Here is a 25,366-nt window from a genome sequence, read left to right on the forward strand (position 1 = left end):
ATACAGTACTGTGCAAAAGTCTTAAGCACCCTAGCTATGGATATGCGCCTGAGTCTTTTGCATTTGACGTGAAATGCATTTTTTGCCACAGTGGTACAATGAAACAACATAAAAATTACTACCAAGTACTGCTTTCCAAGCTCCTCGCCAATGGCAGTAATAAGAGAGCAAGTCCCAGATGGTGAGGGTCCTTATGCCATCTTCACTAAAAAGATGAAGGATCCAGAGAGAGGCAATTTTTTTTGTGTGTAGCTCCCACAGGAATCATTGAATACTCCCAACTGGAGCTACTAATCTGCAGCCACAGAGACCGGAGTACCTAACACTGTTTCCCATCTAATGCTAATGTTTTAAATTCATATTTCCGGATTTTGATTGGAACCGTCAAGACCTGCAAACTTTTGCCCCTTGATGGTAGGTCACTTTATTTACTTAGTGATACAGCACGGAGCAGGGCCTTCGGGCTCTTCGAACACAACAACCCCACAACTCTGATCCAAGACTTTCCCCCTCTCTCTGATTTGTGCATATCTGCGAAGAGAAAGGATTTCGGCTTGTACACTTTATATATTCTCTGATATTAAATTGAACCATCGAACCCTAACCAAATCACGGAACAATTTGTAATGACCAATTAATCTACCCAGTACGTCTTTGGACTGTCAGAAGAAACCAAAGCACCTGTGCATTCCATGGAGAGGGGGAACAGAGACTCTTTACAAAACGGCACCAGAGTTGAACTCTGAACCACGGTTATAGAGAGAATGTATAAACTTCTTACAGACTGCAGTGGAACTCAACCGGAGTCACTGACACTGTAAAAGAAATCCACTCCCATGCCGTTAGGTCCTGTTACCTCTGTACAAGATACCTAGGTTCCTTCAAACATCAACATATAACAATCGGTCGGCACTTAAGCAAGTCTCTTTTTGTTGACCAGAGTGGATGAACTCACAACTTGTTCCGTTGTACACTCAGTGGCCACTTTATTACATACACCTTTACACCTGCTCGTTAATGCAAATAGATAACCAACCAAGGACTGGTCAGAGTAGATGTGAAAGGATGCTTCCCATGATGGGAGAGTCTAGGACCAGAGGGCACAGCCTCAGGATAGCATCCATTCAAAACAGAGATGCAGAGAAATTTCTTTAACCAGAGGGTGGTGAATTTGTGGAATTTGTTGCCACGTTCAGCTGTGGAGGCCAGGTCATTGGGTGTATTTAAGGCAGAGATTGATAGGTTCTTGATTGGACATGGCATCAAAGGTTACAGGGAGAAGGCCAGAAAATGGTGTTGAGGAAAAAAGGATCAGTCCTGATTGAATGGCGGAGCAGACTCGATGGGCCAAATGGCCCTATTCTGCTCCTATATCTTATGGTCTTATGGTCTCAATCACGTGGCAGCAACTCAGTGCATAAAAGCATGCAGACGTGGTCAAGAGGTTCAGTTGTTGCTCAGACCAAACCTCAGAATGGGGAAGAAATGTGAGCTAAGTGACTTTGACTGTGGGATAATTGCTGGTGCCAGACAGGGTGGTTTGAGAACATCTGAAACTGTTCCATCTTCCGGGATTTTCATGCCAATAGTCTCTAGACTTTACAGAGAATGGTACGAGAATGCCTCGTTAATGAGAGAGGTCGAGGAGAATGGCCAGACTGGTTTAAGCTGACAGGAAGGTGACGGTCACTCAAATAACCACGTGTTACAACAGTGGTGAGCAGAAGAGCAGCACACACAGAACTTCAGTGATTTTCATGCACAACAGTCTCTACAGTTTGCAAAGAATGGTGTGAAAAAGCAAAAGAAAAATGCAGTGAGCAGCAGTTCTGTCGGCAAAAACGCCTTGTTAATGAGAGAGATCAGAGGGGAATGGTCAGACTGGTTTAAGCTGACAGGAAGGTGACAGTAACTCAAATAACCACGTGTTACAACAGTGGTGTGCAGAAGAGCATCTCTGAATGCACAACGTATTGAACCTTGAAGTGGATGGGCTACAGCAGCAGAAGACCACAAACATACACTCAGTGGCCATACTCTTGATCAGTCCTTTATATGTTTTATTTTACATTCAAGCCTTTCTCCTTACTCTAATGACTCAAAGTCATTCTAGATTCATCAATCAGTTGGAAAGCTACTCCATGCTTTCAAATCTTCCTGCTTGCCTTTTGGCACCTCTCGCTGGCCGAGTACGTTGGCCACCATACCACGAGTTCTCCAACAAAACATCTTCTCCCATAGTTTTTAACTACAGAATTTCAAAACACCATCAACAAAGAGAGGATAGATGGTATAATGGAGCTAAAACCACATGTCTGCATAGAAATCATCGAGAAATGAGAACACCACAACCTTCTTGCCATTCAGGCAGATGGTGGAAAGGATTTAAATGTCACTTTGTTGTTCTTTTTGACAATGCACAACTCCCCAATTATAGTTCAAGGATTTTGGACCAGACTTAAATTACAGTCTCAAGAAACCTCCTCCAGATCCATCCTCGGGAAAGGAAGCTTTCTGTCTCTAAAATCAGTACCTATAGCTTTTCTTTAGGAATTTCTTTAGCCAGGGAGTGGTGTATCTGTGGAGGTCGTCTTTACATATATCTAAGGTAAAGGTTGATAGATTCTTGACTGGTCAGAGCGAAAGGGACACAGGGAGAAGGCAGGATACTGGGGCTGAGAGGAAAAATGGATCAGCCAAAATGAAATGGGGGAGCAGACTCAATGGGCCAAATGGCCTAAATCTGCTCCTACGCCTTGTGGCCTCTGGTCTTTTCCTTTGGCATTTGCCTAGGTGGCAGGGGAAACTGCACCACTGAGATAGCACACCCAAAATCCACAATTGTTTCCCCCAGACAGCCCAGAAATCACAAAAGCCATGAGACCATAAAGTACAGGAGCAGAATTAGGCCATTTCAGCCCATTGAGTCTGCTCTGCCATTCAATCATGGCTGATTTATTTTCCCTCTCAACCCCATTCCTTCTCCCAGTAACCACAGATGCCCTTATTAATCAAGAAGCTATCAACCTCCACTTTAAATATACCCAATGACTTGGCCTCCACAGCTGCCTGTGGCAATGAATTCCACAGATTCACCATCCTCTGGCTACTCGGGAGTAGAATTCCCTGGAATTCTGACACAGTTCTGCAGGAAAATCTGAATAGCACTTTGGTGCACACTGAAAAGGTTGTAACCGTTTCTCTGACGTCTCCTCTGCCTAGTGTGGACGAGTGAGAGGAGAGAAAAAAAAAGACCTGCCAACCCACTGATCCCGTTTGTTCTCCAAAGGGCCTGCTATGAAACAGGTTTGTGCAGCCCAGCCACGCTGAACCTACTGGCAGCAATGACGGGCAATGGACATCTAGAGATTTACTGGAGTGTAGATACAAAATTATGAAATTGTGTCGGGTATGGATAGGGTAAATGCAAGCAGGCTTTTCCACTGAGCTTGGGCAAGTCCAGAACTAGAGGTCACGGGTTAAGGGTGAAATGTTCAAGGAGAACATGAGAGGGAACTTCTTCATTCATAGAGAGCATAGATAAGCTGCCAATGGAAGTGGTGGAGGCAGGTTCGATTCCAACACTTGAGAGAAATTTGGATAGGTACATGGATGGGAGGGATATGCAGGGCTACAGTCCGGGTGCAGATCAATGGAACTCAGCAGATTAATAGTTTGGCACAGATTAGATGGGCCAAAGAATATGTTTCTGTTCACCGCCATCTAGAAATTCCTCATCTGAGTTCTGAAAGGAATTAATCCCCACCTCTATTATTTGACCACATCACCCGCCTATTACTGTTCATGCAGTAAGCAGCAGCATCCATGAAACAGACAGGTCCAGTTTTAACAATGTCACTAAACCATAGCAAGTATCTTTTAAGACCGTAAGGCATTGGAGCAGAATTGTCCCATAGAGTCTGCTCCACTATTCCATCACGACTGATCTATTACCCCTCTCAACTCCATTCTCCTACCTTCTCCCCTTAGCCTTTAACGCCCTTCCAGATCAAGAACCATAACCTTCAACACCTTTACTAATTAAGAACCTATCAACCTCCGCTTTAAATATACCCAATGATGTGTGCTCCACACCATCTGTGGCAATGAATTCCACAGGTTCACCACCCCCTGGCTAAAGAACTCCTTCACTCTCCTGAATCAAATTTGATAAAGTACTTTTCTGCAAAACAGTACATGAAGAGAGGTATTGGACTAACAGTGGATATATCTGACACATATACAGAAGCTCCAAAGGAGGGAGGAAACACAACACACTACCTATGGATGTGTATGCACACTGCCTCACTATTTCTGTTTTATTTTACACGTCTCTAACAAAGGAGGTGTAAGGTGCTCCTTCCCTCAACCAGCCTGCAGGTCACCCTTGAGCAAGATGTAGCACCTGCTTAGCCACTCCTCTCCCCCCCCCCCCCCCCCAATCAGGGTCACGTGATGTCATGGGGAATGGTGGTAGATGGTCATATGAGCAAGCAGCTACATATCACAAGTCCTGGTTATGCGACCACTGACTCCAGGCAGACAATCTCTGAAGAGTATTGATATTGGCTGGGATCACCCATCTTGTAAAGGCACTGCCCAGAAGAAGGCAATGGCAAACAACTCTGTGGAAAAATTTGCCATGGTCATAGACAATGATTGCCCACATCATACGACATGGCGCATTAAGAACGAATTATTGTAATTAATAGTATATTTTATATATTGCACTGTACTACTGCGACAAGTTTCACGACATATGTCTATGATAATAAACCTGATTCCAATTCTGACTCTGTGAGTAATTCTTTACAAAACAATAACCTCTAATAGCAATTCTGGCACTGTACGTGTGCCTGGATGGAGGTTGTGGCCCGAATGTGCTCTTAGCCTCAGGAGAAGCTTCCAAGAAAGGCTCGGTTCTAGGAAACACCCACTTTGCTCAGTGTAAAATACAGCTGGTCTCTAATGCAGGGAAACTGAGCTCTTACACCACCAGTGCAGTGGTGACGCAATCACTCCAGTCCAGTATGATGTCCTCCTAAGGGGTTGGAAAGTGATGTCTGTGGCTAGATCTTTTGTTTTATCAGTCTTTTCATTCATAGCTGCCGCTTGTTCTCTGTGGCACACAGCAAAAGTCCCTCTCATGTACAGCAACTCACTCCTGAACGGATTTTCTCCAGGTATACCTACTGAGTGAGATGTCTTCCCAGATTTTAGGTGTAACATTGAATTTCTTCAGGCTGGGTTTTGATCTTACTTTTGATACGTTTCCTTTGCCCACCAGGGGACCTTCATTCAACTGGGAGTAAAGGATCTGTTGAGGGAGACGTGATGACATGACCTATCCATTGCAGTTGGTGTTCCTTTATCGTGGTGGAGATGCTGTTCATATTGGCCTCCTCCAGTACACTGGCATTAGTGCAGCTGAACTTCCAAACAATCGTCAAAATCTTGCGTAGGGATTTTATGAGATACTGGACCAGTATAGAGTAGCAGTGCACATCCCAAAACTCAGGCAAAGGCACATGAGCTGAACTCAGAGATACCATTGCCGCACTTTAATGACTACGGTTTTACGCTGCTGTCCTGCCCCGTAGCCATCTTTCTATGCAGGGAAAGCAATAATAAATAAACCACGATCGAATGGTGGAGCGGACTCGATGGGCCGTATGGCCTTATTCTGCTCATGTGTCTTACAGAAACTGCAGACCCAGTGGAAAAGGTCCAGCAAGTCAAGAGTTCAAGGCCTGGTGTTCAGGGTCCTGTCATCGGCGAGCCCAGAGTTTGAGACCTGGAGTTCAGGATCCCATTATCAGTGAGTTTGAAGTTCAAAGCTTGGGGTCTCAACTTTAGCGAGTCCGTAGTTTGGGGTCTTGTCATCAGCAAGTCCAGAGTTCAAGGCCTGGAGTATGAGGTCCAATCATCGGTGAGTCCAGAGTTCGTGGCCTGGAGTTCAGAATCCCATTATCAACTAGTCTGGAGTTCGAGAGCTGGAATTCGGGGTTCCATCAGCAGTGGGATTTGGGGTCGATATTGAAGATCAAAGTCTGAAGGCCAATCAGAAGTCATGCGGAGACACTTGCTGGCTACATCTTTTGGTCGTGTTGGTTGTTGATGCAAATGACACATTTCACCATATGTTTTGATGTACACATGATAAATAAATGAATCTGAATAGGTTCAACATTTTGTACACAAAGTTATGAGGGGAATAGATTGGGTAAATGCAAGCAAGCTTTTTCCCCCCCGAGGTCAGGTGGGACTACAACTAGAGCTCATGGGTTAAGGGTGGAAGGTGAAAAGTTTAAAGGGAACATGAGGGGCAACTTCTTCACTCAGAGGGTCATGAGAGTGTGGAACAAGCTGCCAGCACAAGTGGTGCATGCAAACTCAATTTCAATGTTTAAGAGAAGCTTGGATATAGGGATATGGATGGCTATGGTCCGGGTGCAGGTCGATGGGAGCAGGCAGTTTAAATGGCTTGGCATGGACTAGATGGGCCGAAAAGCCTGTTTCTTTGCTGTACTTTTCTATGACTCACTGGAATTAAGAGGAATGAGGGAGGGATCTCATTTAAACCTACCAAATATTGAATGGCCTAGATGGAGCTGAGGTAGAGAGGGTGTTTTCAATAGCAGGAGAGTCCGGGACCAGAGGGCACAGCCTTAGAATAGAAGGACGCCCTTTTAGAACAGAGATGAGGAGGAATTCCTTCATCCAGAGATGAAGATTAAAGACAAAGGTTAGCTTTATTTTCACGTGTACATGCAGTAAAATCCGTAATTTGCATCGAGAATGCGCTGGAGGCAGCCCGCGTGTGTTCCAAGATAGCAGCCCACAACTTACTAGCCCTCCTAACCCATATGTTTCTGGATTGTGGGAGGAAATCAGAGCACCCAAGGGGGTATCAGAGCACCCAGACAGAATCCACACAGTCACAGGGAGAACGTAGAAACTCCTTACAGCCAGTGGTGCTGAAAGTGTTACACAAAGTAAATCTCTGAATTCATTGCCACAGACGAGGCCAAATATTTGCGGAACCCTAAGGACTTCAAAGGTTACTGGCAGAAGTCAGAAAAATGGGGTTGAGAGGGAAATTAAGTCAACCATGATGGAATGGTGGAGCAGTCTCAATGGGCTGAATGGCCTCATTCTGATCCTATGTCTTATGGAAGCATACCTGAACACTTAAAAGCTGATTTAATTTCAGTCTCTTGTGGTTTAACACTGGGTTAAATGTAGCTCTCTTTGTTTAGATAAGAGAGGAGTGGGAAGTGACTTGAGACCATAAAACCATAAGACACAGGGGCAAAATTAGGCCATTCAGCATGATCAGGAAGATTTCGCTCTGAAGGAGGTGCCTGACCTATCTAAATAAACAAAGTAATTTTACAGGACCATCATTTACCTCCACGTCCCAACTAAGGAAAAACAAAAACATATTGTGATGCCAAGGGTGTTTCAGTTTGGACAATTCCAACCTTGCTGGGCCACTTTCTCCCATGCACAGCTTTTGATATTCGATTCCCCCGCAGTTTGTGAGCATTGCAGGTGAAGACTCTCCTCTTGTTGGCTGAGGAGGCTTGGTATATCAGCAAAACCACTCGCATATATCTGCAGATGTGCGATTGACAGCATTCTAGCTCATGCATCCCCATCCGGTACGGATGGGCCTCTGCGCTGGATCGGGGAAAAAACTGCGCAGGGTTGCAAACTCAGCCAGCTCCGTCACGGGCACTAGCCTCGCCAGCATCGAGGACAACTTCAAAAGGCAATTCCCCGAGAAGGCGGCATCCATCATTAAGAACCCCCACCATGCAGGGCATCCCCTCATCTCATTGCTATCATAAGAGAGGAGATACAGGAGCCTAAAGACCCACACTGAACATTTTAGGAACAGCTTCTTCCCCTCTGCCATCAGATTTCTGAATGGATCATGTACCCATGAACACCACCTCACTATTTTTGTTCTCTTTTTGCACTATTTATTTTACATATATGCAAGTCTCTCCCTGCCAGTACACAGCCTCTCCAACAGCAAGCCTCATGTAGTTCCTCCTCACTGGGGACACAGAAACTGAACTGCTTTTGGACTCAGGACTACAGAGAACAGGGAGGAATTCTGGCCCCTACACACATAGCAGATAGGCCCACCGGTGTGTGGACACACCTGGTGCTCGTGAACCAAATCCCCGGCTATGGGTATATAGCCCCACTGCCTTGTGGGAAGCCTCAGCAAATCCTCTATTAGCCTGCAGGTCACCCTTGGGTAAGGTATAGTGCGTGCTTAGCCCCCACCCCCAATCAGAGTCACGTGAAGCCTTGAGAGCAGGCGGTGGATGAGTAGCCGGTGCAGATCACAAGTCCTGGTTATGTGACCACTGATACCAGGCAGACAATCTCTGAAGAGTATTGATAATGGCTGGGGTTGCCTGTCCTGTAAAGACACTGCCCAGAAGAAGGCAATGGCAAACCACTTCTGTGGAAAAATTTGCCCAGAACAATCATGATCACAGAAAGACCATAATCACCCACGTCATACAGCATGGCACATAACGAACAAGTAACACACAAATATGTATTATACACACACATACACATACATACACATTCTATATGTATGTTTAGATGGTCTTGCACTACAACGCTGCCACAAAACATGACATATGCCAATGATAAAAAGCCTGATTCTGATTGTGACTCCCTACACTGAGCAGCCTACTGTCCTATTTCAGAGGGTAATTAACGTTCAGCACGTTGCCTAGGCCTGGGATCAGAAGAGGACAGAGCAGGTAAGGACAACAGATTTCCTTTCTTGGATGGGCTGGACTTGCACAATGGTCACCACAGCCCAGATGAAGGCACTCACTGTTAGAGGAAAACACCCCCAATAAAAGTAGGCAGTATGAGTAAAGGAAATACAAGACACTCAGACATAGGATTAGAAGTATGACATAGAAATAGGCCATTGAGAGATACGTTATCCCTCTCAATCACATTCTCCTTGCTTCTCTCCATTAATGTGAAATAATTAAATCGGAAGCAGTTTTACCAGAGGGCAACTATTTAAGGTGTGAAGGGATGGTTCAAAGCAGAGAGTTGTGGATGTCTGGAATGCGCTGCCTGGGGTGATGGTAGAGGCAGATACATTCAGACTTTTAAGAGATGATCAGATAAGCACATGAATATGAGGAAAATGGAAGGACATGGACATTGTGTAGGCAGAAGAGATTAGTTTGACTGCAAATTTAATTGGGTTCAGCACAACATTGCGGGCCGAAGGGCCTGTTCCCGTGCTTACTGTTCTGTTTCTCCCGAAGTAATCAAGATCCAAACTAGCATAAACAATGAAATGTGTAGAGTACATACCACTGCCATCTGACTTAAATATTTCCCTATTTTAGGGACATGAGGGTGCCAACTATATCGTTCAAATTATTATCCTGTTCCTGTGCCACAGGACATCAGCCATTATGGCTCAAAATACAGTGCAGGACAACCAGCAGTTACGTGCCTTTGTAACAATGAGCAGTTTCAGCAACTAATGAAAGGGGCAGCAAGACAGCTTTGCGGTTGACACAACGCTCTATGATGCCAGCGATCACCAATCAGGATAATACCTGCCACTGCCCGTAAGGAGTTTGTATGTTCTCCAAGTGACCGTGTGCATTCCTCCGGGTGCTCCAGTTTCCCCCACAGTCCAAAGACGTATAAATTCAAGATTCAAAGTATATTTATTACCAAAGTTTGTATACAGAATACAAATCTGAGTTTCATCCTCCCGCAGGTAGCCATGAAACAAAGAAACACCGTTGAATTTGTTCAAGAAAACATCCAACACCCAACGTGTGAAAAAAACAAATCGCGCAAACAGCAAAAAGCAAGCGAACAACATGTAGAATACCGAATATCAAACCAGTACTTCCAAATCTCTTACTATCTTTCCTTTCAGTTAATCCTGACGAAGGGTCTCGGCCCGAAACGTCGACAGTGCTTCTCCCTATGGATGCTGCCTGGCCTGCTGTGTTCCACCAGCATTTTTTGCGTGTTGATCAAACCAGTAGTATTCAGTTTAGTTCAGTTCAGTGCCGCACCGCTAGCCAATACTGGCCAAAGGGCTACTATTCACCAAAGAGCCCCAGTCCATATCAATTGCCCTGATCAAACCGCTCAGAAAGAGCCAAACAAAAAGAGTAACCAGAATCCAGGGACACATGCATCATGCACGCTATGCCAGCGACGGAAGCGTGGTGACATGAGCGGGTTGCCCACAACACGATCCTCAGACAGTGTTGGTCATTGACGCAAACGATTCATTTCACTGTTCTCGATGTACATGTGACAAATAAAACTAACCTCACTTTTCTCTCCTTTCAGCCACGCGCGAACCCAGAAGCCCGAAGCGCCTGCAAGACTGATCAATGCTGTTAAGTTCACTGCAGTGTGAGAATATGGGAAAATCCTGCTGATTTCCAGCAATTTTCCCATTGGGAAGGGTGCCTGCTGAACCTGTACAAGATTACACCTGCAACATGTCCAGTGACTCCATTCATTTCAGCGGAAAGTGACGGCTGGCAGGGAAAGGGGATCACTTCAGGTAATGCATTTGTTGATTCAACTGCTTCTGACTTCTAAACTTGAAGCGTTTTTTTCTTTTTTTTGGGTTGTTTAAAAAATTGCATTTTTAATTTTCTGACTGCTAAGATTGGTGATATTCACTATCAAAGCATTTTTATGGGATTTAAGACCTAAGCACAGGATATCAATACTCAAGTCTGAACACGTTCCCTTGAGGGAGTTCTCATTCAATGTAACCATCTTGCTTCTGCCCCCTTCTTTCCAGTCCTGATGACATGGTCTCAGCCCAAAACGTTGACTGTAAAGGTGTTGCCTGACAGAGAACATAGAATGCAGTACAGGTTATTCAGCCCACAGCGTTGAGCCAACCTTCTAACGTACTCCAAGATCAATCTAACCCTTCCTTTCCACACAATTCTCCATTTTTCTTCCATCCATCTTGCTTCAGCATTTTGTGTGTGTTGCTCAGGTTTTCTAGCGTTTGCAGAATCTCTTGTGTTTTTGGGTTTCTAGAACTCTCTTTAGTGCTGATAAAAGATCACAATCTTAAAGGGTTAATTCTGTTCTCTCACCACAGATGGTAACTGGCCTGCTGAGTATCTCTGGCAGTTTCTATTTTTATTTCATATCTGTGGTATTTGCATGTTCTAATACCACAGATTATTGAGAAAGGTTGAATAGTTTAGGATTTTATCCCCTGGAGTGTAGAAGACTTGGGGGGAGATTTGAGAGAGTTATACAAAGTTATGAGGGGTATAGATAGGGTAAATGCAGGCAGGCTTTTTCCATTGAAGTTGGGGGAGAGGAGAACTAGAGGTCATGGGTTAAGGATGAAAAGTGAAATGTTTAAGGGAACGTGAGCTTCTTCAGAGGGCAAGTGGTGGATCCAGGTTTGAGTTCAACAGTAGAGGAATTTGGATAAGCACCTAGATGGGAGAGGTATGGAGGGCTGTGGTCCGGCTGCACATCATGGGACTAGGGAGAATACCAGACCGGCATGGACGTCAAAGAGCCTGTTTCTGTGCTATGACTCCAAGTCCATCTTAAATTTTGTAAAATTATTTAGGATTTCAAAACAAGTCAAGTGTTACCGCAGAATAATGAATGCCACAATGGGCTGTTCCAGCATATAGGGATGCATGAAATGTTAGTTGATATTCCAATCCATCACCAGCCAGGATGGGCATCCATCCCAGTTTTGATGACTGCTACGGTTCAGTAACTGCTTGCTCAAACGTAACAAATGAAAATTTTTATAGCTGACATTAAAACAATCTCCAGCTATCCAACCGTCTGCATATATGGGCGCAGTTATAAACAAGTTCTGCAGGACTGCAATGTGTCTTCAGATACTCTGTCGCACGCTGGGGCATGAATTTGAATTTAAGGAATTTATTGGGGCAGGTTTGTCGAGGGAGGATTTTCCACACCACGTTCCAAGTGCACGAAACAACAGTGCATTGTAGAAAAAGAGTGATGTGGGGGGAATATTAATAAAAGTCATTTAACTGTAGAGATTTTTTCATATTTCGCACTGCATTACAGGGTGAAAATGAAAGTAGAATATTGCTGTTTTGTGCATTATTCTTGTCAAAATAACAAAGGGTTTACAAAGACAGCAATTAACCAGGCTACAAAAATCCAAGACATTACTTTTAATACACTCAACACACTGTCCTGCTGAAGGGTCCCGGCCTGAAACATCGACTGTACTTTTTTCCATAGATGCTGCCTGGCCTGCAGAGTTCCTCCAGCATTTTGTTTGTGTGGCTTGGATTTCCAGCATCTGCAGATTCTCTCGTTTGAGATTTCATTACTTTTAGTACACTCTCTTCTGTATAGTCCACACATTTAAACAGAGAGCTAGGAATCTGTGATTACGTAACTGTCATGGGATTTAATTTAATATATAAGACAATGACCAAGAGTATGCGTTTTGACAGTTTTTCTTAAACAAGTCAATAAAATTGCAATTTTACAAATTGCAAAGCTAAGGATCATGGATGTTGTATCTCAGCTGTCTATGTTGTATACACAAACCAGGGCAGTACACCAGGCTCCAGGCTCCAGGCCCATGCAGGCCCCTCTACACGCAGCTGACGGAGCCAAAAGAACGGCAGAGACCGATACGGTTTGACACCAGCGGCATCGCAGGAGTTGCCAGCTAGCATTGAACTCCATGAATTGCTTTAGGGACTCCAGCTCCGAACTTTTCCTCGGGGTTTACACCCAAAGTCTTCCCCACAAGTGGAAAACTCTGATTTCAAACACCTGCTGCCTTGCAGCTGTATATTTCTAAACCAACCATCCGTATATTCAACAGCATTAATGTATAATTAGCGGCCACTTTATTAGATACACTTCTACACCTGCGTGCTAATGTAAATATTCAGTCAGATATCAAAGATGCTCTTCTCCACACCAACGTTGTAACGTGTGGTTATTTGAGTTACTGTCACCTTCCTGTCAGCTTGAACCAGTCTGGCCGATCTCCTCTGACCTCTCTCACTAACAAGGCGTTTTCACCCACAGAACTATCACTCACTAGATTTTTTTTGTTTCTCACACCATTCTTTGTAAACTCTAGAGCAGGGGTTCCCAATCTTTTTAATGCCATGAACCTCAACCATTAACCAAGGGGTCCATGGACCCTGGGTTTGGAACCCCTGCTCTAGAGGCTGTTGTGCATGAAATTTCTCAGATACTCAAACCACCCTGTCTGGCACCAACAGTCGCTCAGTCAAAGACACTTAGGTCGGATTTATTCCCTGTTCTGATATTTGGTCTGAACAACAACTGAACCTCTTGACCATGTCTGCATGCTTTTATACATTAAATTGCTGCCACATGATTGGCAGATTAGATATTTGCATTAAAGAGCAGGTGTACCTAATAAAGTGGCCACTGAGACCAGAATTGAGTAATCCCTTCCTCAGGCTGAACTGCAGTGTTTGCTGACAAAATGATTAATTATGTTCAGGTTAATGGATACCCAGATGCACATTACAAACCAGAAGCACCACCACAGAGACAGTGAGAAAAAAGCTCAACATCTTATCAGCGCCACTTGAATCCAAATCCAAGGAACGTTACAGCCTCACAATCGGTCTTTACTTTTCTTCTTCTTCCCCTTTTTTAAAGTATTTTCCCCTGATTCCCAGTGCCCTGCATGTTTCCATATTAAGAAGGCAGTTTGCAGAATGAGAATATTCCTTCGGTGAGATGACTAACTCATACAGTGCCGAACCACCCCCACCCCAGCCTAATGGTTTAAAGTACACAAGTGACTCACCATGCAAGGATTTGCAGATAATACCAAACAGCCTGGCACTTCCTAACTTTTATTATGATAATTCTGCTTCTGACCATCATTAAATGCTGATTCAACAATCCCACACACCCAAGAGAGAAACTCGCAAGGGTTGTAGATACCAGCTGAGCTGGTGGAAAGGAAGACAAAAGCAATGCTAGCATTCGTTTTGAGACGACCGCAATAGAAAAGCAAGGATGTAATGCTGAGACTTTGCTCAGAGTATCGTGAGCAGTTTTGGACCCCATATCTGGGAAAGGATGTGCTGGCATTGGAGAGGGCTCAGAGGAGAATCACAGGGATGACCCTGGGAGTGAAAGGGTTAAGGACTGTTTAATGGCTCTGGGCCTGTACTCGCTAGAGTTTAGGAAAATGAGGTGGGGGGGGGTGGGTCTCATTGAAATCTATCAAATATTGAAAGACTTAGACAGAGTGGACATGAAGAGGATGTTTTCTATAGCGGGGTAGTCTAGGACCAGAGGCACAGCCTCAGAATAGAAGGACATCCCATTGGAACAGGGATGATGAGGAATTTCTCCAGTCAGACAGTGGTGAATCTGTGGAATTCATTGCCACAGACGGCCGTGCAGGCCAAGTCGTTGAGTGTATTTAAAGCAGAGGTTGATAAGTTTTTGATTAGTCAGGACGTCAAAGGTTGCGGAAAGAAGGCAGGGGAATGGGTTTGAAAGGGATAATAAATCTGCCGTGGTGGAATGGCAGAGCAAATTATGCGAGCTGAATGGCCTAATTCAGATTCTATGGATACATTCCTGTTTCTTTGCCACCAAACTCTCCAGAAACAGAAGTCAACACTGGTGGAGTAAGGTTGCAGAATCACCACCAAAAAATCCATAAATAATTCCAATGTTTCTTGTGGGTGCAGTGACAATATAGAATGACTTAAAACTTGGCAAACTGCAATATGGCTTCAGTGCAAGTTTCTATCTGCTGCTGCTGCTATTATCTGTGTTCTGTCTGCTTAGCCAGTGTTTTGCCAGGAATGTGGAAGGGGAGATCTGCAATGCAGTCTTGTGGAGTCCTGCAGCCACTTTCGCTGGATGTGTTTAACTGCCCAACCTAGTGTAGAGTCACGGAGAGATACAGCAAGGAAGCAGGTTCTTCAGTCCATCGAATCTGCAACAACTTCACACTAATCCAATAGTGATCCTATAATTTGCACTGGCAACCTCATGAGGTACCTCTCATGTGTATACCACTAAGCGTACAGTCGCGCTGCTGCGGCCCGTCCACTTCAATATTCAAAGTTTTGTGCATTCAGAGATGCTCTTCTGCACACCACTGTTGTAACGTGTGGCTATTTGAGTTACTGTTGCCTCCCTGTTGGCTTGAACCAGTCTGGCCATTCTCCTCTGACCTCTCACATTAACAAGGCGTTTTCAGCCACAGAACTGCCACTCACTGAATGGTTTGTTTCTCGCACCATTCTCTGTAAACTCTATAGAGACTGTGGTGTTGAAAACTCCAATAAATCGGCAGTTTCTGAGACACCCAAACCACTCAGTCTGGCACCTACAACACTCCACGGTCAAAGTCACTTAGATCACGTTTCTTTTTCCATGCTTATGTTTGGTCTGAACAGCAACTGAACCTCTTGACCACATCTGCACGCTTTTATGCACTGAGTTGCTGCCACATGATTGGCTGATTAGATATTTGCATTAATGAGCAGGTGTGCAGGTGTACCTAATAAAGTGGCCGAGTGTAATGTTACAATTTAGGTTGACGAGCCACCTTTGCTGGTGAACAACTGGACGTTTGGCACTGCATTGAATACACTGATGTTGTACTCATGTGAAGAGCATCATGGGTTGTGAACATATATTGTGTTGTACCATTACAGTCCCTTACACATGACCCAGTCCCGGTGAAGTTCTTAAAGAAGTGCTTGACAAATGCGCTTAGCCTGACTTCTCAAAACGCAGTCCATAAGACATAGGAGAAGGATTAGGCCATTCGGCCCATTGAGTCTGTTCTGCCATTCTATCATGAATGATTTATTATCTCTCTCAATCCCGTTCTCCTGCCTTCTCCCTGGATCCTTTGATGCCATTAATAATCAAGAACCTATCAACAACAAACAAGAGAAGATCTGCAGATGCTGGAAATCTAAGCAACACACACAAAATGCTGTGAAACATCGACTGTATTCTTTTCCTAGATGCTGCCTGGCCTGCTGAGTTCCTCCAGCTTTCTGTGTGTGTTGCCAGAATCTATCAACCTCTGCTTTAAATACACCCAACGACTTGGTCTCCACAGCTGCCTGTGGCAATGAACTCCACAGAGTCACCATCCTACAGCTACTCGGGAGTAGAATTCCCCAGAAGTGCTGGAATTCTGACACAGTTCTGCAGGAAAATCTGAATAGCACTTTAGTGCACACTGAAAAGGTTGTAAACGTTTCTCTGACGTCTCCTCTGCCTGGTGTGGACGAGTGAGAGGAGAGAAAAAAAAGACCTGCCAACCCACTGATCCCGTTTGCTCTCCAAAGGGCCTGCTACAAAACAGATTCGTGCAGACCCAGCCACACTGAATCTGACGGGCAACAGACATGTGCAGATTTACTGGAGTGTAGATACAAAATTATCAAATTGTGAGGGGTATGGATAGGGTAAATGCAAGCAGGCTTTTCCACTGAGCTTGGGTCAGTACAGAACTAGAGGTCACAGGTTAAGGGTGAAGGGTGAAATGTTCAAGGAGAACACGAGAGGGAACTTCTTCACTCATAGAGAGTAACGATGAGCTGCCAGTGGAAGTGGTGGATGCAGGTTCGATTCCAACACTTGAGAGAAATTTGGATAGGTACGTGGATGGGAGGCATATGCAGGGCTACAGTCTGGGTGCAGATCAATGGGACTCAGCAGATTAATAGTTCAGTGAGGACTAGAGCCAAAGAGCCGGTTTCTGTGCTATGGTGCTCTGTAACTATGACTCTGAAACAAAGCAGGAGGAGAAAAAAATTGGGATAAGTACAAAGAGAACCTCCATGTCATGTACTTCCTTTGTTATGGCGTTCTTCTTGGGTTTGTTCCCATTAAAGTTACATACAGTATATCACAGAGCAGCGACATCAAGCAGTTTAGATAACAGCATAAACAACAAGAGAAGATTGAACACCCTGTCAATATTAAGTCAACCACAAGGTGTGCTATGTCTTTGAGCCAAATTACAGCTGGAGCTATTCCAGATAACATTGGCAGGTGGAGTTTGTGCGTTTTCCATGTGGTTTAGGGTGGTGGTGTGAATAGCTAGGCAGCTAATTTTATATCACATGATCTGAACTACGGGGGAAACTCACCTTTATACCATAGCAACATACAAAGGAAATACAAATCAGCCACGATGATTAGGCGGCACAGAAGTGGTTAGCACAATGCTTTACAGTACAGGCAACCTGGATTCAATTCCCACCGCTGCCTGTTGGGAGTCTCTACATTCTCTCCATGATCAGGCGGACGGTTGATCGTCAATTGTCCCATGATAAATAGATGCATAATGATGGAACAGGCTCAATGGGCTGAATGGCCTGATTCTGCTCCCATGTCTTATGCTCTTATGGAAGTAATATATCTAATATGTAATGTAGAGGAATCTCATCTTTAAACCTTAAATGAAGGGGATGAGAGCTAAAATTCTGAGTTATTTTAACAATGAAGAAAAGTCTCTGTGTCACAGTGAAATCATTCAAATAAAATGGCATTAATCTTATCCACAACCCATTCAAAGCCACAAGTCATAATCATGTTACCACTGTTGAAGGAAATTTCTTGGTGTAAAGCAATAATGAGTAATAGTTGACTGAAAGAAATCACTTTCACATTGTTGATTGTTCTAGTCAGTCACTGTGGTAACAGAATCACAAGTGCAGCAATACAGATCCAAAGATAAATTTATACTTCGAGGGATTCTTCACAAATAAAACCTTGAAGTTAAACTTACCGACACTTCGTTTTCTCCTTATAGGTGCTGAGCGCTTTGTGTACTCATGCTTTATTGTGTTAATACTGTGGGACCTTAAATTAGAGTCCGAATGATCGTCATCCCCTGTAGTAAGAGAAAAACAGAACATATTGGAGCAGCTGTACGTTTTGATGCATAGCTGTGATAATTATGGTCACAGATATTTTATTACTTGGTGCTGATCTACAGTATATCACTTCTTCAACGGGAAACCACAAAGCATTTTTTTATATCTCACGGGCAATTCAGTCTCAAACAAGACACAACAGTGCAGTTTCTCAACTTCAAGGTGCAACTACCCGCATTTGACGCTCAGACATGCAAAGTTTCTGATCAGGAGCCTAAGAATTCAGGGGACAATTCTAGTATTCTTGTGCTGCATGAAATCAGTGAACTCAACGTTGCCAACGGGAAGAGGACGCAGGTGCCTCGGGACTCGCACCACCAGGTTCAAGAACAGTTACTACCCCCAACCATTGGGCTCATGGACAGAAGGAGAAAATTACATTCATCCATTAAGATGTTTCCACAACCAATGATCTCATGCTAAGGACTCTTTATCTTGTTATTTCATATTCTTACTATTTATTGCTATTTATTTATGTTTGCATTTGCACACTTTGTTGTCTTCTGTGCTCTACTTGCTCCTTCATGGATCCTGCTTACAGTTACTATTCTATAGATTTGGTGAGTATGCCCGCAGGAAAAAGAATTTCAGGGTTGTACGTGGTGACATATATGGACTCAGATAATAAATCTTACTTTGAACTTTGAAGAGACAGGAGCAGTGACCCTCTGCTCTGTTTACCTCCATTTGTCACCAAGCAATGTACTTAGCTACTAAGTCATTGTTCAGGATACCTTAAAGGCTAATTTGCAGGTTCAGACTTCAAAGGTCAAAGTAAATTTATTATCAAAGTACATATATGTTACAATATACAACCCTGAGATTCGTCTTCTTGGGGGCATAATCAGTACATCCAACAAATATGACAGAATCAATGAAAGACCATACCCAACAGGGCTGACAAACAGCCAATGTGCAAAGTACAACAAACTGTGCAAATACAAAAGAAATAATAATAATAAGCAATAAATATCAAGAACATGATATGAATAGCCCCCAAAAGTGAGTTGTGGGAACAATTCAGTGAAGGGGCAAGTGAAGTTGAGTGAAGTTATCCTCTCTGGTTTAAGAGCCAGATGGTTGAAGAGTAGTAACTGGTGGTGTGGGTCGTGAGGGTCCTGTACCTTCTTCCTGATGGCAGCAGTGAGAAGAGAGCATGACCTGGGTGGTGGGAGTCCCTGATGATGGATGCTGCTTTCCTGGTACAGCGATCCGTATAGATGTGCTCAATGGTGGGGAGGGATTTATTCATGATGGACTGGGCCACATCCACTACTTTTTGTAGTGGTTTCCAATTCAAGGACAATTGAGTTTTCAATGTTGAGTCAGTGGTAAGGAAGGCAAATGCAATTTTAGCATTCATTTCAAGAGGACTAAAGTATAGTGGCCAAGTGGTTAAGGCATTGGTCTAGTGAGCTGAAGGTTGCTAGTTCGAGCCTCAGCTAAGGCAGCAAGGCACTTATCCACACATTGCTCTGCGACGACACCAATGTCAAGTTGTATCAGCCCTTGCCCTTCCCTTGGACAACATCGGTGGCGTGGAGAGGGGAGACTTGCAGCATGGGCAACTGCCGGTCTCCCATACAACCCTGCCCAGGCCTGCGTAATGCTGAAGCATTGGTCAGATCAGAGTATTGTAAGCGGTTTTGGACCCCTTGTCTAAGAAAGAATCAGTTGCATTGGAGAACTTCCAGAGGAAGTTCACAGGAATGATTCCAGGAATGAAAGAGTTAACATACGAGGAGCTTTTGATGTCTCTGGGCCTGTATTCACTGGAGTTTAGAAGAATGAGGAGGGAAGTCACTGAAACCTGGCAAATTTTGAAAGACCTAGAGAGATTGGATGTGGACAGAATGTTTCCTATAGTGGAGGAGTCTGGGACCAGAGGGCACAGCCTCAGAATAAAAGCACAGCTGGGCTAACACAGGTGCAGCAATATACTTTTTTGTATTGCTGCTGTAAAGCTACAAACTACATTTCAGTGATAATGAATCTGATTCTGATAAAATAAATCAAAACTTTGCAATACCAGCAAATGCATGGCCCCTCTTTTGAATATGCACAAAATGTGGTTTGTTTAAGATCAGACATGAGAATTGTTGATTAAAGTTCAAAGTTCACAGTTCAAACAAATTTATTATCGAAGTACATATATATCACCATATCCTACCCTAAGATTCATTTTCTCGTGGGCATTCGCAGTAAATACACAGGCAATACAATCAATAGAAAAGAGAGATAGGAAAACTGCACAGAACAGATGGACAAAAAACAATCGGCAAAAAAGAAAAACTGTGCAAATATGAAAATAATAAATAAATGCATAAAGAAAGAATATTGAGAACTTTAATTGTAGAGTTGTTGAAAGTGGGTCCATCAGTTGTGGAAACAGTTCAGAGTTGAGGTAAGTGAAGTCGTCTATGCTGGTTCAGTTGAAGGGCCATAACTCTTCCTGAACCTGGCGGTGTGGGACCTAAGGCTCCTGTACCACCTTCCTGATGGCAGCAGCAAGAAGAGAGCACCTAACTATTTTTGTCAATATAAGAAGATGAAACTGGAGTGATTCAAAGGCAGTGCATTTTTATAGCAGAGACACAAGAGAGTGCAGATGCTGGGGTCTGGAGCAGACAGGGACAAACTAAAGGAGGAATTCAGAGGGACAGGCAACATCTGGGAGGGGAAATGTGCAGCCGACATTTCGGATTGAGAGCCCGCATCACAGTTTTGTATTTTACGGTGTCCTGATTCAGTAAAGTCCAGAGTTTGCTTTCAACCAAATATTATCATCCTTTTATCCAACCATACATCAAGCCATCTTACCTTCTCCTAAATTCTTTCAAAATCTGTTTTTTTAAAAAATTTTTTAGAGATATAGCACAGAAGTGGCCCTTCCAACCTAACAAGCCAGGACACCCTGCAACCCACCTATTTAACCCTAGCCTAATCACTGCACAGTTTACAATGATCAATTAATCTAGTAACCAGTACACTGTTGGGACTATGGGAGGAAACCCAAGCACTTGCAGGAAGAACGAACAAAGTTCTTAATGAGAATGCCAGAATTGAACTCCGAACTCTGATGCCCCCAAGCTGTAATAGCTTCACTCTACCTTGCTTTGCTCTCACCCGCTTTGCTAACAGTGGAAAATAAAGCCTTTGATTGTTAATCCTAAAAACAGAGAACTGACCTAAACATGATCGGTCTCACTGACTTCACTGCATGTAGCGCTAGTGATCAAAGATGAATCTGCCCTGCTTGCTAAGAGCTCTGCACACCGCTGCACTTGAGTAAATGGGCCAAGTCCAAGTTTGAGACTGAACCAGTCTGAAAGAAAGCAAAACGTGGACATGAAAGGCTCTTCCCCACACACGGGTGAGTTCACAGCGTCTGTGTCAGAATGCACATTATGGATACCCACATGTGTAACGTGCACCTGCAAAACTCAAGTCACACACTTTGGAAGCAGTGACACGTCACGAACATGGCTTCATCACTGTTTGGTATTGTGGCATCAATGCACAGGATCAGAAAAAGCTGCAGAGGGTTGTAGACCCAGCCAGCTTCATCACGGACACTAGTCTCCCCACCATCGTGGACATCTTCATGATGAAACCTCAAGCAGCAGTGTCCATCATTAAGGAACCCCAACACACAGGATGCACACTCAACATTTTAGGAACAGCTTCTTCCTCTCTGCCATCAGATTTCAGAACGGTCCATGAACCCATGAACATCAGCTCACTATCTTGCTCTCTTTTTGCATTATTTTTTAGATTTCTTGTTGTAATTTATAGAAACTCTTTAATGTATTGCACTGCATTGCTGCTGCAAAACAACAAATTTAGTGGCATACGTCAGTGATGATAAACCTGATTCGGACTCTTTTGAACCCATGAACACTACCTCACAATTTTTTCATATGCGTGTGATGGCGTTCGTCAGCTGTGGTCGGCAGCTCATCTAGAAGGAAAACCCTGACCTCGAACACCCGCTACCTTACGGCTTTACCCACTCACAGGTAAGGTTTCATGAGCAAACCCAGAGCAAGCTTTCAGAGCTGGAGTCTCCAAGGCAGTTCAACGCTGACCAGCAACTCCTGCCAAACTGAGTAGGTCTCTCCCGTTCGTTTAGATTCATTGGCAGAGTGGAGAGGGGGGAGGCTGCTACCTGGACACCTTGCTCTCCATCAGACAGCCCTGGCTGGCACGCAGAACCCATGGTCAATCCCAACCAACGGAGGGCCTCAGAGACTGTGATATCTATCGGATAATTAAGAGACCACGTTGCCAATGCCGGGGGTCACGTGGAGGACAGACCAGGTGAGGACGACAGACTTCTTTTCCTGGGCAGGATGAATTTCCACACCAGCCGCCATACATCTAGCTGGAGACACTCACTGTTAGAGGAAAGTTCCCCGACATAAGTAGTCAGTAAAAGTAATACAAATATCATGGTCAGCTTCTAATAATCCAGACTGCTATGAGATTGGTTCACTCAACAAACACTGGAGAACAAACATTGTCTCCTCATCTCAAGAACAGTCCAGCACAGGGGCAGACCCTTCAGCCCACAATGTCTGCACTGACTCATCCCATCTGCTTGCACTTGACCTATGTCCCTCCATTCCCTGCCTGTCCATATACCGGACCAAATGTCTCTTAAATGTTGCTATTGCTTCTACTTCCATCCATTTCCCCCGGCACCTACCACACTGTGTCAAAGACCTGCCTACCACACACCTCCTTTAAACTTTCCCCCTTTTACGTTAAGTCATGCCCCCTGCAATATGATACCTCCAGTCTATGAAAAAGATTCTGACTGCCCACCCTGACTGTGCCTCTCATAATATTATCAGCTCTCCCCTCAGCCTCCGACGCTCCAGAGAAAACCAGAATCGGGTTGTCTATCATCGGCATATGTCATGAACTTTGTTGTTTTGTGGCAGCCGTACAGTGCAATACACAATAATAAAAATTGCCAAGTACTGTGTAGTGTGTGTACGTACGTGTAGGAAGTTAAATTAGTAGTGCAAAGGGAGAAAAAAAAAAGTAGTGAGGTAGTGTTCATGGCATCATTGTCCATTAAGAAATCTGATGGCAGAGGGGAAGAAGCCGTTCCCAAAATATTGAGTATGTGTCTTCAGGCTCTCATACCTTCTCCCCAGTGGTAGCAATCAGAAGAGGGCATGTCCTGGGTGATAGGGGCCCTTGGCGATGAATGCCTCCTTTTTGAAGCACTGCTCCTTGACAATATCCTGGATGCTGGAGAGGCTAGTGATGGAGCTGACTGAGTTGACAATTTTCTGCAGCTTATTTTGATCCTGTGCAATGCCTCCACTCACACCTCCCCCCCCCCACCCCCCATACCAGATGGTGATGTAGTCCGTTAGATTGCTCTCCAGGGTAAATGTGTAAAAATATGTGAGTGTCTTTGGTGACATACCAAATCTCCTCAAACTCCTGATGAAGTATAGCCATTTTGTAATTGCATCAACATGTTGAGCCCAGGATTGATCATCAGAGATGTTGACACCCAGGAACTTGAAACAGCTCACCCTTTCCACTTCTGATCCCTCGATGAGGAAAAACAATCCTAGTTTGTCCAACCTCTTCCTACAGCAAATACTCTCTAGTCCAGGCCATGTCCTGGAGAACCTCTTTTGCACTCTCTCCAAGGCCTCCGCACCCTTCCTGATATGAGGTGATCACAAATACACACAATATTCCTAATGTGGCCTAACCAGCACTTAAAACAGCTGCAATGTGACTTATTCACCAGGTGCTATACTGAACTAACAACGGCCTATAAGATTACATCAGAGGTAAACAATACTTCAGCTTTTACTGAAGTTAAATTAAACAATGCAATCTATTATAACTAATACAATAACAAATTTTTAAGACTATAACATACAGGAATGGAATTAGGCCATTCAGCCCATTGAGTCTATTCTGTCATTCCATCATGGCTGATTTATTATCCCTCTCAACCCCATTCTCCTGCCTTTTCCCTGTAACCTTTGACACCCTGATTAATCAAGAACCTTTCAACCTCCACTTCAAATATACCCAATGACTTTGTCTCCACAGCCGTCGGTGGCAATGAAGTCCACAGATTCACCACCCTCCGGCTGAAGAAATTCCTCCTCATCTCTGTTCTAAAGATAAACCCCACTATGGTAGTGTCGCGGTTAGTGCGACGCTATTACAGCTCGGGGCGTTCCGGAGTTCAGAATTCAATTCTGACGCCGACTGTAGGGAGTCTGTCTGTCCTTAGGTGTCCCGTTTCCTCCCATGGTCAAAAGGTGTGGCAGGAAGGTTAAATGGTCATTGTAAATTGTCCAGAGAGTAGGTTTGGGTTCATTTGGTTTGTTGGGGATTTCCGGTGCAGTGGGTCTACTTCATGATGTTTTGCTAAATAATTTAAATAAATAAATAAAGGGACTTCCCTCTATGCTACGTAACATAATTCAGAATATTCTTTCCCACAAATCCTCATGTGTAAAATTCCCAGAAATAGTCTTCCCTGTTGAGAACATGAGATAAAGTGTCACAGGAGGGAGAACGTGAAGTAAATCCCATTTCTATTGCCTGCGATAACGCCTACTAAAATTCTTCAATGTGCAAAACATTTTGTACAAAGAAAAATATAACTTTCTAAAAGTACATGTGTAAAGAACAGTCTGAATGCCCTGTAACACGTCACTAAAAAACTAAATGTTGGAGTTTCAATGCCAAACCTTGACAACAGTACCTCGCTGAACTTTTGAGTTCAGGAGATGTAAGGTAATGTTGCTGCTCTACAAAACCCTAGTCAGACCACATCTGTTCATTTTTGGTTTCTTCATTCTGGGAAGGATGCAGAAGCTTTAGAGGGGGTGAAGAGGAGATTTAACAGGATGTTGTCTGGATTAGAGAGAATGTCTTATGAAGATAGATTGAATGAACTAAGCTTTTTCTCTTTAGAGGAAAGGAGGATGAGCGGTTGCATGATAGAGATGATAAGAGGCATAGAACAAGTGGACAGCCAGAGAAGTTTTCCCAGGGCAGAAATGGATAATCACAAACAAAAGAAAATCTGCAGTTGCTGGAAATCCAAGCAACACACACAAAAAACGCTAGAGGAACTCAGCAAGCCGGGCAACATCTATGTAAAAGAGTAAACAGTTGACATTTTGGGCTGAGACTCTTCATCTTTTTTTCCCTAGTCTTGATGAAGGGCCTCAGCCTGGAACATCAACTGTTTACTCTTTTCCATAAATGCTGCCTGGCCTGCTGAGTTCCTCCAGCATTTTGTGCACGTTGCAGTGGATAGTACCAGTAGGCGTAAATTTAAGGTGATTGGAGGAAAGTGTAATGGGAGGACATCT

At 44.0% G+C, this 25,366-nt stretch overlaps 1 protein-coding gene across 2 annotated transcripts in view; it reads right to left on the reverse strand.

The window, feature by feature from the left end:
* The window catches only part of LOC140735303 (platelet-derived growth factor subunit A-like), a 74,731-nt gene that overhangs the window by 36,324 nt on the left and 13,041 nt on the right, over positions 1–25,366 (reverse strand). For both annotated transcript variants that reach the window (XM_073060186.1, XM_073060187.1), the window contains exon 3: positions 17,849–17,953. In XM_073060186.1, the coding sequence (XP_072916287.1) occupies positions 17,849–17,953 (105 nt within the window). The remainder of the gene's footprint in view (positions 1–17,848; positions 17,954–25,366) is intronic.

This window comes from Hemitrygon akajei, chromosome 11 (genome assembly GCF_048418815.1).
Source record: "Hemitrygon akajei chromosome 11, sHemAka1.3, whole genome shotgun sequence".
Lineage (NCBI taxonomy): Eukaryota > Metazoa > Chordata > Chondrichthyes > Myliobatiformes > Dasyatidae > Hemitrygon > Hemitrygon akajei.